The 14,777-nt window shown below is 41.9% G+C and overlaps 1 protein-coding gene across 1 annotated transcript in view; it reads right to left on the reverse strand.

The window, feature by feature from the left end:
* LOC111655940 (leucine-rich repeat transmembrane neuronal protein 4) overlaps nucleotides 1-14,487 on the reverse strand; it is a 98,860-nt gene extending 84,373 nt beyond the window's left edge. The window contains exons 1-2 of the mRNA XM_023407508.2: nucleotides 14,484-14,487; nucleotides 3,977-5,538 (exon numbers count right to left, since the gene is read on the reverse strand). Coding sequence (XP_023263276.1) covers nucleotides 3,977-5,538; nucleotides 14,484-14,487 — 1,566 coding nt within the window. The remainder of the gene's footprint in view (nucleotides 1-3,976; nucleotides 5,539-14,483) is intronic.
* Nucleotides 14,488-14,777: the final 290 nt, after the last annotated feature.

Raw genomic sequence — 14,777 nt, forward strand, 5'->3', positions numbered from 1 at the left:
CACAAAGTTAGCTTAAACAGTTTTCATGCATAATGTCACATAGTATGAATATAGCTTTACAGGTGGTGCTATTTGAAACCTGAGGCCAAAATGTAATATTGCTGCAAAAACAATCCCCTACAGGTGTACTGAGTTCATTAGCAATTTGCAGGAAGCCAGGGAGGGAGGGGCAGAGTAGGCTTCAGGCCTTAAAAAAAAAAAAAAAAAAAAAAAAATCAGCCCATGGACACTAACCAAAAGATGCACAGCCAGGAGTCTGTACTGCTACTATACCTCCCATATATGCTCTTGTCTTCCTTGCATAGGTAAATCCAGGATATTCTATCTTAAAACACTTTAAATAAAACATTTCAACATGAGACATTGCACAAATGTATGCGTAGAGGGGCCATTTGTACGTTTTTTCTGACACGGTTTGCTGTCAGGAGCAGGTGGTGGCGAATGTCGCTTGACGAGCTTCAGCCATCGTTGCATTTACGAGACAAGAGGTTATAATACCTCCACAACAAATTACAAATTAGCTTACAAATAGCTCCTTTAAAGATACTCTACATATTTTGTAGAAGTGAAGCACTGATTAGCTTTGTTCATATGCTCTTTTACTGATATTTATAGTGTATGTATGAACACATCTCACCTTTCAGCCTGACTTACATCCCCTGTGTAAGGTGGGAGGTCACCTACACAGTTTATAGGAAGTGGAAAGCATCAGAAATTGTAAAACCTGCTCAAGATCAATTGATCAAATGCTGCTCATGAGACTTGTATAGTTGGGAGCCCTGTAGTCCTGCAGATATCTTATTTTATCTTATTTTAAGAAGGGCTCACTTCACTTTGTCCTTTAACAACCTTCCTTTATATTGCTCTGGATCTATTCCAGTTTTGCCCTCAATTCTGAAAGAACAAAAACTTTCTGCTTTCTTCTGGCTCTTATATCTTCGTCGACAGTTCCTTCATATGTTTGTTGATGAACATCAAATGCTTCTGAGTTATTACACTCGACTGACTCTGTAGTGTTGATTTAGCCCTTGCCCCTCTTAGAATGTGTTAACTCCTGCTTTATTTGGCTCACTAGATAAAAGAGACAGCTAAATTGGCAAGTTCAGTCAAGTCAAGATAAAAAAAGGCTAATGATAGATGCAATGATTTCAAGCCCTCTTCTAGTTCACACTGATGGAGACGCTGTGAGGCATTTTGTGTGCAGTCCCTTTAAGTGGAGGTGGAGGGCACCTTTAATAGATAAGGTCTCTTATAGGGCCGCCTCAGACCGTTCATTATCAAACCGATGCCACTGGCATGGGGCATCTGCAACAAAAATAAGTGTTGAGAATACCTTGTGAAGTACTGGAATGTAACCAGTGCTTTTTTTTTTTTTTTGGTTGCTTTCACCTAGTGTGACAGTATCCCCTCCTCCCCAACTCTGTTAATTCCTCCTGATCCTCACTGCAATAGCCTTCCATTCTTTACCTGATATTATGTTAGTGTTCTCTAATAAACACTCCTAACATACAGTATGACATTTTTTAAGTTCTCTGACAACGTGAATGTCCAACACATGTGAGCTACCAATAAACCCCCCCCCAGGACAACTTTGTAATTGCTTATATATATAAATGGCTTAGTCAAAGAATTGACAAATGAAAAATTAAACGAACCTGAAATGAACTGACCAATCCGCAGGTCAACATTGAGGGCATGACTGCTAATTTGAAAGTCCATCTATCATTATGCCGTTTTTCATATTAATATGATTCCTGAGGGCAGAAGTCAGCTGCTCTGTGCTTTGCAATTAACTAGCTAATCATTTACATTATAGGAGATAGTCACAAGAACATGAACACGTGCGCAAGCTTTTGAGATCCAAAATACTCCCACAACAGATATTACCTCTGGAAAGCTTATTTTAATTCTATCTGTTAGGACTGCACCTGAAATGTCAATACATCTCTATTATATTATTCTGTCTATATTCAATATTTGCAATGTGCTTGTACTGGATAATATTACATTTTACAGTTCCTGGTTTCATTTATCTCAGCCTCTGTAAATGGTAAGCTGTAAACAGACTGCATTTATATAAGATCATTCATGATCCGAAAATAAAATGTCCTAGCATGCATTTTGTTGACTAGGCGACAGCATGTCATGCTGAAGCCACAAAAGATGTGTCAAAATGAGGTCATGTGAAAACGGTATATTTTAATGGAAGGTTGTTCTGCATTGGAAAGAAATACAGCTGCTGAAAATCATTACTTGCGTCTTCTACTTTCATTCCCCTACAGAACATAACTTTACGTGGAGTATCACGTTTAAAAAAATAAATAAATAAAAATCACAGTACATATCACTGTAAGCCTCTGTAGTGGAGGGCCAAGGCAAACAAAGTGGCAGCTGAGATATGTGTTCCCTCTTTGCAATCAAACCTTTTTGAACAACCTGCAAGTGTTACGTGTTACCAGGTGACCCGCCTCTCGATGAAAGCCAGACGGTCAGTAACAGAAATGGAAAAGAGTGTGGAGGATCCAGCCCTCCTCCACCTCCTCCTCCTTTCTGTTTAAACCTCTGCATTTATAGTCATTCCTCCAGAGGGAACCTGACAGAAATTCATGCCATGGAAATGCAGAGAAAGTCTAGATACTAGACTGAGTATTAGTGAGCTGGTAATGTGGAAATATATAATGTGTCTTACGGCCTGTTGAGTTACAGCTTTGAGAGAGTGGGCTGCCTGATCATCCAGGTGGGTTTAGCCTATCATCAGCCCCCTTGTTACAACTGGGCCGGTTAATCAATGATAAGTAATAGAGTTCTAGAGAAGCCTTGGTTCCCGTAGCTTGGAAAACCCGGGGAAACTCTACAGTGGAATAAAAGGTTTAAGTAAGAACGGTTCAGTATGTCAGATACACAAGAGCGTAGCAACTGAAAGCAAAAGGAGAAGAGAAGTGGTATTCCCACATTGCTGTAGTCTGTAAATACTGTTTTGAAGAAATTCACTTGCCTGTGTACAAAACATTTCAAAGGATTCCCACTCCTTACGGGAATATCAAACACTACTTCTTTGTGTGTTTGTGTGTTTGTGTGTGTGTGTGTGTGTGTGTGTGTGTGTGTGTGTGTGTGTGTGTGTGTGTGCATGCGTGGGTGTCATAAACTGCGTACATTTTCTTTCTCCGTGTGAGTTCAAGTGTGGATGGCCAGTGAAAGTGTGCATTTCAGTTTATGTGTGACTAATCAATTAAGCTAGAGAGTAAACAAGTGAGTAGGTTCAGCAAGTCAGTTTGCAAAGGAAGGAAAAGAAAAAAAAATCAGAAAGCGGGTGCAGTTGGGAGACTATGAGCATTAACTATTTTCCAACAAGTATCTTCAGTCACAGCTATGTCAGGAAAAATGTGCAGTCATCAGTTCAGAGGAAGCTCTGTTCAGTGACAAGAGTCTCTATTAGCATTCACATCCACTGTCCATAAGTGAATCTTCTTATCTTCCATTCAGCTATTCTCCCCCTCATCAAAAACTGAATAGCAGTAGAGCAAACACAAAGCACAAAGCCTGTGATGTGCAAGCAAAAAAAAAAATGCAAACGAGTACCTAAACAAGCACAAATGCCTTATCACAAACAGCAAAGCTTAAGCTCGAGATTATGCAGAATAGGAAATGTAATCAACCTCATTTATCTGTATTTCTGTACAATTCTGCGGCAAAACAAACATTTGCATCTCAACAGAGATTAAGGTTTAAGCAAATATACAAACACCCATCTGAAAACAAGAGATATCTTGTTATACACAAAGTGTTCCGAAAACTACCTCTGCTTCGTTCAATAAAAACCCACGGGTACGCCATGTATTTAACTAACCTGCTCTTTAAGGGTAAGTAATCAAGTAGCAGACTTATCATCTATCAAAGCAGAGTAAATAATTACCTCTGGTCGCTTCGCTGTGGACAGAGTTTTGTTTAGGAGGAGTGGCGGTGGTGTGGGTCATACCTCGCATTCTCGGGAGCCTGAGATGGTATAGGTGCAGGGTCCGGTCCCATTGACAAGCACATCCATGGCCTCAGAGTTGGTGGGCTTGTAGTCCACATAGTACTCCTGCAGCGGAGAGCTCAGGGTGCGCTCCGTCTCTCTAGCTTTCTTGCGGCGTTTGCGGGCCGCTGCCGAATGCTCCTGCAGCTGCTTGACGCTGCTAGGATAGCGCTTCCAAGACACGTAGATTACCAACAGGATCATCGCGACAGATAGAAAAAGGGCAACACTTCCAGCCACAATCTTATGGAAGGACACGGGCTCCAAGTCTTGCTCTGGGGGAAGTGCCACAGGTGGGGTAACGGCTGACGATGTGGGGCCTCTCACAGATCCTTCTCCTCTCTTTCCAGAACCAGTAGGTGAAGCCAGAATGGCTGGGCGATGCTCAGTCTGCACAGGGACATCGGATGGGGTTGGAGGAATACTCACAGTGAGCGTTGTCACTGGGTTTGATTGACAAACACCGAAAGCTTCAACAGCGTCCATCACTTTCTCACCCTGAGCTTTCTTGGGGGAGGCACAGATCATGGTGGTCTCCTTTGCTCCTCTGAAGTTTCTCAACCAGGCCACCAGAGGACAGATTGCAGGGCCACAGTCCCATACATTCCCAGCTAAGCTAATCGTAGTCAAAGAGATCCAGGCATCAACCACCTCCTGGGAAACATTGGTCAGCTTGTTGGAGTCCAGGTTGAGAGTCTGCAGGTTGGGTAGGCATTGGTAAACTACCGCATCTACTTCCGTCAGATCGTTCCCAGACAGGTCCAGTTTCTGGATGGAGGCCCAGGTCCAGGTGAGGCCCTGGCTCATTGAGCGAATGCGATTCCACTGCAGATAAAGTGCCCGCAGATTGTAGAGACGAGGAAAGTGAGAGAAATTGATCTTGGAGAACTGGTTATGCTCCAGATGTAGCTCAGTGAGCTTGACCAGGCCTGAAAATGCATTCCTAGTGATACTGCGCAGGCGGTTGTAACCCAGATCCAGGAACTCAAGATTCCTGCAATCTTGGAACAGACGCACTGGGATGATTTTTAGAGAGTTTGAGCGTATGTGAAGGCTGAGAAGCTTCCGTAGGCCCTGGAACTGTCCAGGCTGCAAGGCTTGCAGTTTGTTGTAGGACAGGTCCAGATTACGCAAATTAGGGACAGGGTGGAATGTGGTGTTGTGGAGGGATGTGATCTTGTTGGAGCTCAGGATCAGCTCTTTGAGCCTGCGAACCCCCTGGAAGGCCATTCCATCCACAGAGGCAATGTAATTGTGGTCCAAGTAGAGCCAGATGAGGTGGTTGAGACCAACAAACTGTCCAGCGCGAAGACTGGCGAGGCTGTTGTACCGTAAGGACAGGCCTTCACAACCTCCTGAGAGGTTCTTGGGAACATCGCGAAAGGCGCTTGACTCGCAGTAGACAATTTTTCCATCACAGCGACAGCTTTTGGGGCATGGGCGCTCACTCAAAGATGGATTCGCCGCCAGCCACACCTGCATCAGGAGTTGGACTACTAGCCAGCGACGCCGCAGAGCAGAGCCTGTAAGGAAGGGGAGGGGGAGAGGGAAAAGAGACAAGAGGAGAATGTAAAGAAGATGAGCTTATAACAAAATCCAAACCCCTAAATTGTTACTTGCAATTTTCCTTAAAAAGGAAAAACTTAATAAACAGTATAAATAAACAAATGGGTGCCACACATCTATTTTTCCAGGTATTGGATGTTCAACAACCTATCTGTCCTATCTATTTTAATTTTTTTCTTGGGAGGATATACTCACGTATTCCCAGATGTGACTTATTGCCCAAGAGAAGATGAGGCCTTGTCATCTTAGCAGCTTTGTCTAGAACTTCTTAAGTATCCTGAGGCAAGTATCAAGTATCTATGCTTCTACATTTACATGGTTTTCTTATCATCTCACCTGATTTCTTATCAATTAACGATGCTGCTGCAAAAAGTCAACTCTTTTGTGTTTTTAGCTCTTATTCAATGTGGTGATTAATGAGTGTGCATCTGAATGGGAAGGACACTAACCCCCTTTGCCAAAAAACATAAAAGCTTAAAAGCAAAGTCACCAGAAAATGTAACATTGAGCTGTGAAAGTCAGGAAAATTGTTAATAACTGCTGTTATATCCCAAAGGAAGGAAGACTTTTCCACATCCCAACTGATGTGGAAATGCTGGAGGATAAAAACCTGGTTCAAAATGGTAGAACTTCCTTTCATCTTGCTTTTGAGAGATTGCTTCCAACTATTGCAGTAGTTAAGTAACTGATCCTCCTACTGAATTACAGACTAATATTCCTAAATGCAATCCCAGAGAGACACTGTATCTACAGCTATATGTATACACATTATATAGATATAGAACTATATAGAAATCCTTAGGTCCATAAATGTAAATGTATAAATGTGTCATTTGTATTAGCCAAAGTACAACTCAGGAACTTTTTACTATTTTATTCATGTCTTAAAAACCATTTCGAAAATAGTTTGAAATTGTGAATGTTGTGACTCATCACTCCTCAGAGTGAGCTATTTTATCTATAGATTGAAAGGTACAAAGAAGAAAGATTCTGCACATGCAGTTTATTTTTCAAATAACTTTTAATATTTCCACTTTAGATTGTGAATCCAGAGGACAAATGACAGTCTGATAAGTTCCAGGAATTACATCAGATTGTAATATTTTATATAGCCTAACGTAAAGGTTAAGTTCATGACTTGAGGCTCAGCATGACCTAATCACTGCATTTTGCGGAATGACTTAAAATTTAAATTAAGCACTTGCTTGTAAACTGTAAAACATGACATACTCCCACCACTGCACACTCTTGCTTCACCTGTGTTCTGCGAGTGTCTCTTATTAGTTTCTTAATTTTATCATTGCTGTTATGTTTTTATTTATAAAGACATTCAGATAAACTTCTATTATGTCACAGAATACATCTTCCAACCATGATCTTAGATCACAAGACACATATCTGCTGTCTGTCACTGGCGTTTTGACAGAGACAGGAAAGAAAGCTTTCATGTTTTGGTGCTTGGAATTGTTCACAGTGGGGAATTAAACTAAAGAACTTGATATTCCAGTCAAAGTTACTGTAAAATCTATGGTGAAGGATTCCTTTAGCAGTTGTCATTGTCTTTAGTTTTGTTTGTTTGTTGTTGTTGTTGTTGTTGCTGTTGTGTTTTTCTTTTTGTATAGAGGCTTATTTGAGCCTTTATACACCACCTGGTTTTCAGTGTAGTTATTTGTGTTTTTAATGTTGTTTTGTCCAGTCTGATAGTTTGCTCATTTGGTTAAATAAAGGTTAAATAAAATAAATAAAAACGGTGATTATGAACTTTTATTTATTTCTTTTAATGTAAGAATTTACTAGGCCCTGTTATATACTACCCAATATTATTGATGCAGTCCTTAGGTGTTATACATCTCATCTTAATTTTAACCACAAAAACATTTCATATCTTCAATCCTCATTGCCCGGAATAGGTCTTAGCTGGTTGGATTGATATCATTTGTGCTGCATGTTTACAGTGAATACACATTGACGATCAATGTTGAAGCGAAGCGACTTGCAATTCAGTCACTCATATTTTTATCTTGTGTTTGTATTCAGTCATCCTATAAGCCATCACCGCACCAATGGCAGAAGCAGATAAACCATAAAAGGCAGACTATACAGAGCAAGTTAGCATTCAAGAGCTGATGGTTGTGTATACAATCCTGGAGGCGTTTCAATTTAGACTCCAGCCATTTCATGTTCAACCAAACCAAAGCAGGACCTGGTTCAGCATGAATCATCGCCTCTGCATTCCACAGGTCCAAATAAAGAGATAAAAAAAACAAACAAAAAAAACAAAACACCATGACCCCTATGGAATTACACAACTCATCTCTGCTACAGAAAACAGCTACCCGAATGCCAAATGTGTCCGTGGAGAATGACTGACTGACATATTCATAACATACATTTCTCCATTGTCTGGGAGTGGATGCTCCGTTTCACATGAGATTTTAAAAGTGAGGCAAAAGTGGTCAGTGGCTTCGTCATATCACTCCTTGTTCTGAGGTGAGACAGAGTTGTTTCCATTAAAATCGTTCCCCCTTACAGAGCCACTAATGATCTGTCATTAAGATACATTGATTTCCCCTTGAGGAGGTGGTATGGGGAGTGTGTGTGTGTGTGTGTGTGTGTGTGTGTGTGTGTGTGTGTTTGGGGGGGGGCAGTATCATCAAGTTTGGACTTTATTACCATTATCACAGTGAGATAAGATTCATATGTCAGGATAGAAGTAGTCCGCACCTTAATTAGCTTACAAAATAACGTGTTGGCAGTCGCCGTGCTCTTCAAATTCATTAAACTGAACGTGTTACACTTATGATGAACTTGAGCTAAAGCATGGACTCTACAGACTTTAGGGAGACTTGTGGAGCATTGTGAGGCATCAAACTTGATTTCAATTTTCTAGCATTTTCCGTAATCTTTGCAGGATTTGTCAGAAATAATTCCCTGACATTGAGTGCCTGAGAGGCATCATACAGCATATGCTATCTAACATAGCCATTTCACTCCTTGCCAAGCATCTGCTGATCCCATATGGGTATTGTATGTGTGTATTGCTCTGTGTGCGTGTGTGTGTGCGTGTGTGTGTGCATGTGTGTGTGTGTTTGTGTAAGAATGTGATGGAGAGCGAGTGTTTGTTTTTCAGAGGAATCTTTCATCATTCCTTACAGATGGAGGGAACCATGGAACTGTACAGATAATTTGTGCTGACTATTGATTATACCTACAGATACATCAATCACGTTTCTTCATCTCGGATCCCACCATTGCGATACTTTCACTTTAATACTGCAGAGAGAAAGATGGCGATCACAGGATCCACTGTTTCTGACGGCAGCCAATTTCTTATATTCTCGGGTTTCTGAATGTGGCTTTAACTAATTTGCCAACAACTCTGTGCCTCAAAGGCTTAGCAAATAAAAAAAGGTAGGGATGGCATAAGAATACTGATGCAGGAAAGTGCCCGTGTGTAATGTTCCATGTGCATTTAAGGGAATTTTAATAGACAACACATTTGACTGGGGCACACAATGTGTGGGCTGTTAAACATGAATGCATGTTTTCTAAATTTCATGTTTGACTCGTATCCCAGGAGGACACAGAAACAATCCCCCTACTGCTTTTATTCCCCATGTGCATAATACGCATGCTTTATTAGAAGTGACTCCGCCATCTCTTTCAGATAGAGCCTGCCTCACAAGACACCTCTCTCCCCCTTACTGACACTGTATGTGGTTTAATGAGCGCTCTGTGCGCTAATGCCTCTGTAAGCCATCTCCTTCCGCAGTACTCCTCTAATCTTATTCACAAAGGAGCACAAGTCACTCTCTGGGGTGTCACTCATGGGCTTTGCGTCTCTATTACCTCTTACATGACGTACCCCTCTCCATTACTGTTCTCCTGCTGTATCTGCTTAGATGAATGATTTCTCCTCCATTTCCTTCTCCGTCCCTCTGAAAATATGCAATTTTTGCATGTCCTTGAACCCCGCAGTCATCAGGAGGTTTTTTTTTTTTTTTTACAATGTGAAGTCTATTTTTATGCATGTGATCAAAACCATGTCCTCAGACCTTTCACTCCACTTGTCAATTTCCATTTTCACTCCCCGACTGTCTTGCTTTCTTCCAATTTTTGTATATTTTTCTCGCTTCCTGTTTAGTGTTCGGTCTGATAATACAGAGACCTTTGCTTTCTCATTTTTCATTGTCGTCCTCTGCAGTTATCTGTCTACATCTAATATGGATGGATAAGTCAAAGCTAAAGTTTGTCTGAAGGCGTGTGCGTAATGCTTTTTATGTAGCAGACAGCCCTGCTGTCCTCAGCACGAGAAGATAGCTATTTCTGCCTCTCAACCCTAACACATAGAGAGAGTAAGTGCACTTTACTGCTGACCTAAAATAAAACCAAATGTAGCTTAATAACTTGGCAAATGGACTCGCTAACTGGTGCACTTTGAGTGCACACAAGTGGCTTATTGCTATTTGGTGCCTGTCATTGACAAAACTGCTACCAGCCTCAGCCTTGACTGCACATAGAGACTGGACAGCAGCCTAACACACAGGGAAGGACGTCCCCGGACCAGCCTCAGCTATTCTATTAGTCTCCAATTATCTTTGAGATGACAGCAAGGCCTGCCAAGTTAGACCCATTTCAACAGTGGTCAGAGAACATTGACAACAGAAAACATTGACACCTGAAGTGTCAGTCTGATATTTGTAGCACTTATCAGGAAGAATGGAGAAGATCCCCGCTGGGTGTATTGATGAATACAATGATGAGTGATGAATGGGTGAATACAAACACACAGGTATGGAGTCCCATTCACTTGAATGGGAAAGTAGTCTCAGACTTTTGGACCCCTCTGTATATGTATTAGATAAGCAACCTGCAAGTACAACACATACATGGGAACTTCTGCAACATTGTAGAAAGAACTGAAACTGCAACTGCTCATGCATGAGTCAAAAAAAACATTCCATGACTATGTTGTTTTCAATTTCTCTGATTGTTAATTTCTTCTATGCTTTCATTTCAGAAACACTGAGACATTGAAGTATGTAAACTTAAAACATCATCAACAACATCTGGAAAAATTATATAAGCTCCATGTAAGTGGAGCTATGGAGAATAACCAGTCAGCCTTCACCCTTCACTGTGCTGCAGTGGAGTATATGTCTCAGGCCACATGCAGTTCTCTACAGTACTTTTCACTATGGTTACTGTGACAACACAACACATCGCTAGATGTGGCAGATTCAGAGATTATTTTGGATAGAACCCTATTAGGTGAAAAAAACATGAATGTGCAGGTAAATTAACAGTTCCCAGCAGACAGCTTTCCTCCTGTTTATTAATTATTTGATTATTTATTAATGATTATTTCTTAATGAAACATTGCTCATGGAAATTCTGTTCTAGGCGCTGAGGTTTGATACAAGTGGTGTTGTAACTTCACAGGTAAAGATTGTGTGTATGTCTTCTTATAATAGCTTCCAGGAAAAAGAAGCAGTCTGACCCAATGAATCCAATGGTGCAGAACCACTAAAAACACACACTTTAGTTCTTCAAGCAGAAAAACATCATACTTAGTCAGAATTAGGGTAATGGTTGGGGACTAGAAAATGCATCATATCAGTAGGGCCCAATCCCATTTCTCATTTTCACCCCTACCCCTTGCCCCTTGGAACTGGGGTAGTGGTTGAAATCTACCCCTACGAAATGGGACGCCCCTTTAAGAACGCGATACGTCATCAGTAGTCTCCGATGGCTGTTACATAAGGAGACACAACATGTTTTTGCCGGGGATTCAATGTGCTGTCAAAATGTGAAAATCATGGACAAATTGGACTTTTTCACAACTTCAATTTCACGCATCAATCGATCAATTGAAAAAAGAAAGAAAAAAAAAACTGCTAGGATAGGTTAGGCATCGCTAACCAGGCTATTGTTAGCAATGCTATGTAGGCAGCCCCGACAGTCGGCATTGATACGGGAGCGGTAAAGTTCAGCGAAATCACTGCTGGGTGTCAGTTAAATTTAGGTCATTTTATGCCATCAAATGGGGTGGGAGTGCAGCATGAAAATATGCCAGAATCTGGGATTGTCACGCACAAATCAGTAATAAAGATGTAACGTTAACGATAGCTATAACGAGACATCAGCATACTACAAGCGATTTTTTGAAGAAGAGAGCCATAATTCATTGAAACAACATTAAGCTAAGACAGTACAATGGTTGTCGTACTTCTTAAATCTTTATTAACAGAGAAAATTAAATTTGTGAGTTTCTTAGGTCGCTTGGGTCTGTTCCGCAGCCATTTTGCCAGTGATTCGCAAGGCATTCGGGGAAATATCTCACAACACAAACACACGTTTGAAGTGTGCCACTGAAAAATCTTCATTTGAAGGGCCAGTTAGCCCCTTACTCTTCACCCTACCCCTCTATCTCAACAAGAATCGGGACACGCCTACGCCTAAACGTGAACGCGCAAAATGGAAGGGTAGGGCTAAGTGGTAGGGGCAAGGGGTGAAATGGGATTGAGCCTAAGAGTCCTAGTAAGGATGTGCAACCAGTAGAGTGGCATTACCTATAACACATCTTTTCTGTTGAATATCATCATCTTAACCTAGCAGGCTGAACTACACAGAGCTCATCTGTGCTCGCTAACTTTTTCTTTTGATTGGGGCTATTGTCAAACATTGCTGAATTATTTTAGCCCTCATACCAAGAGTTACTAGTGAACCTTTCCAGTGTGAACTCTGAGCTTGTGGCTCAGTGCAACCAGGCTCCTGCAATCCCGACGAGGACAAGCAGGCACACTGCAGATAATGGATGTTGGATCCCCAGTGCTTCATGAGCCATTGATTTTTTACTTTGAAAATAAGCAGATGTAAATAACAAATGCCCAGACATTGCCCTCAAAGGGCCTGTTGATCCCCCCCTCTTCACCTGCTTCACCTGACATTTCAAGAATGCTGCCTGTTGGATGCTGTAGGGCCAGCAGAAGGTCATCTGTTGCCTGTATCGTGCTACTCTGAAATGTACTCAGGAGAGGCGGTATGACTGATAGGGCACTGATTTCAATTTTAACACTGCATTTATTTAATTTCTTATCATGCAGACAGGTGGCATATTTCCGCAGCAAAAATATGTTTTAGAAGCAGGGAAGGTGTGTGAAATGTCATTTGGGCCTCTAAATTTATCTTAAAGCTCTGCATCTGCATTTCTGTCTGTAGCTTTTTTTCCGCACTGTCCCTGCTCCACTGTTCCCTTTCTGCAAAGCAGATCTCTAATGATATGGTCCATGAAACATAAGTGCATTGCATGCTGTTAATGAAGAGCATCACAGTCAGCCACACTGGTGGATAACTGAGACTACAGCGCCATGTAATCATCAAATAATTGTGGGCAACAGCATGAAGATATATGGTTGACAAAAGTTGTGATTTTTTTTTTTTTTTTTGGGGGGGGGCAGTTTGTGCACCTGAACACAAATGTGTTTTGTAGTGCATCTGCGCCTGCATGTGAGTCCCAGTCAAAAATCACTGCACCTCAGCTATGCAGGGTTTCCTGACATGGTCTCATAACAAATTAAGAGCCAGATCATAAACCAGACTTCTAGAGTTAACCATATATGGCTGCCTTGCAGTATACATAAATTGATGTCTGAGCTCCCACAGCCTGTACTGTATGGCTTTGTATGCTGTTGTAGCTTATATTGATGTGGTGCAGTAACCCACTGTGGGTCGATATATCATGCGGCCTTACAATTAATGGCACAGCACCACCAGTGAACTTGGCCATTTGTATACTAGTTAAGAATGGCTGAGGAGATTAGGCTACTTCAGACAAGAATATCAGACCAAGAGAGTACACACGGTGGAAGAAGCTCGGATTGCTTAAATAAATGTTGGGGGGGGGGGGCGGAGTGGAAGAGTGGCCAAGAAGGGGGTGGGAGGTGGGTTATGAGTGTGTAACTGTGCGCACGCATATGGGAAACAGAACAGAGCAAAATGGTAATTTGTAATCATACAGAACTGAGAATAAGATGAGGAAAACACACGTGAACGCGCACAGACTCAAATACGATCATGCGTTACTGGAGGAGACAGAGAGAGAGAGAGGGAGCCAGTCAGAGAGTAGTGATAGGCTACATGGATGCACAGTTTTATGCTCGATTCGGAGAGTCCCTCTTGATGGCAGGTGCAGAACACGACGGCTTTCCTGAATGAGAATCAGTCTGCTAAGCAAAACCTGCACGACCGGTGCCTTCAGCCCACAATAGTTTTTGGGGAGGCGTTAGCAGCAGCAGTAGCGGGCTGAAACTGGACAATAGGCATCGTGCGTACCGATTAAGGACAATCAATGATTATGCAGGACCACGCTTTATAAAGTTGACTGGCTTCCAACATTTACAGTGATTAGCATTCCAGTCCATGTCAATGAGCCAGCCACTCTAACTAGTCGAAAGGGGGGTGGGGGGGTAAAAATGGACAGACCTCACTTAGACAAACAGGCTTGTTTGATTTGCTCTTGAATCAGCGCACAGTCTTGCAGAAATACAACACAAGTATCCTCAGTGTCTCATAATGTATAGCGCCAGGAAATGGAGGAAACAATATATTGCAGCTCTGCGACTAACAAGCTACAGCACAGGCTTCTGCCACATTCCTGAAGCTCCCCGAACCACTTCGCAAAAGACACCAAACCCCCCTCATTAGCTGCTCCAACAGTGCATTTGAAAAGACGACCATTTTTTGATGCAAACATCTGATTCAGAGCAGATTCTGCTCCGAGGAGTCGAGGCATTTTGGGGGGTATATTATAAGAAAGGAGGACAACTGGAGTGTATTTTCCAACAACCCACGCTATCAAAAAAAAAAAAGAAAAAAAGATGGTAACATAAACAGAACTTACCCATATCCGCGTATCTGTCAGCTCCAGCCTACAGGTTTTAATGGCTTCTGGTGCGCGACATCCGAGTCCGCATGACGCGCTCTCCACAGACAGGTACCGTCCTAATCCACTAACCCGGTCTCTCCGCGCAGCCGCCGACTCCAAAGCGCACCTGCCCTTTACTCTCCCGGACCTGGGTGTGCTATCCGGTTTACAACATCATCTACAACCGTACAAATGAACCGGGGCGAATGTCATTTACTTCCAATTCCAGATTAAAAAGGGAGGTAAAGAAAGAAAAAAACAAATCCGGTT

Source organism: Seriola lalandi, unplaced genomic scaffold, assembly GCF_002814215.2.
Source record: "Seriola lalandi dorsalis isolate HSWRI2012SDOR001 ecotype SW California unplaced genomic scaffold, Sedor1 jcf7180002054337, whole genome shotgun sequence".
NCBI classification, from domain to species: domain Eukaryota; kingdom Metazoa; phylum Chordata; class Actinopteri; order Carangiformes; family Carangidae; genus Seriola; species Seriola lalandi.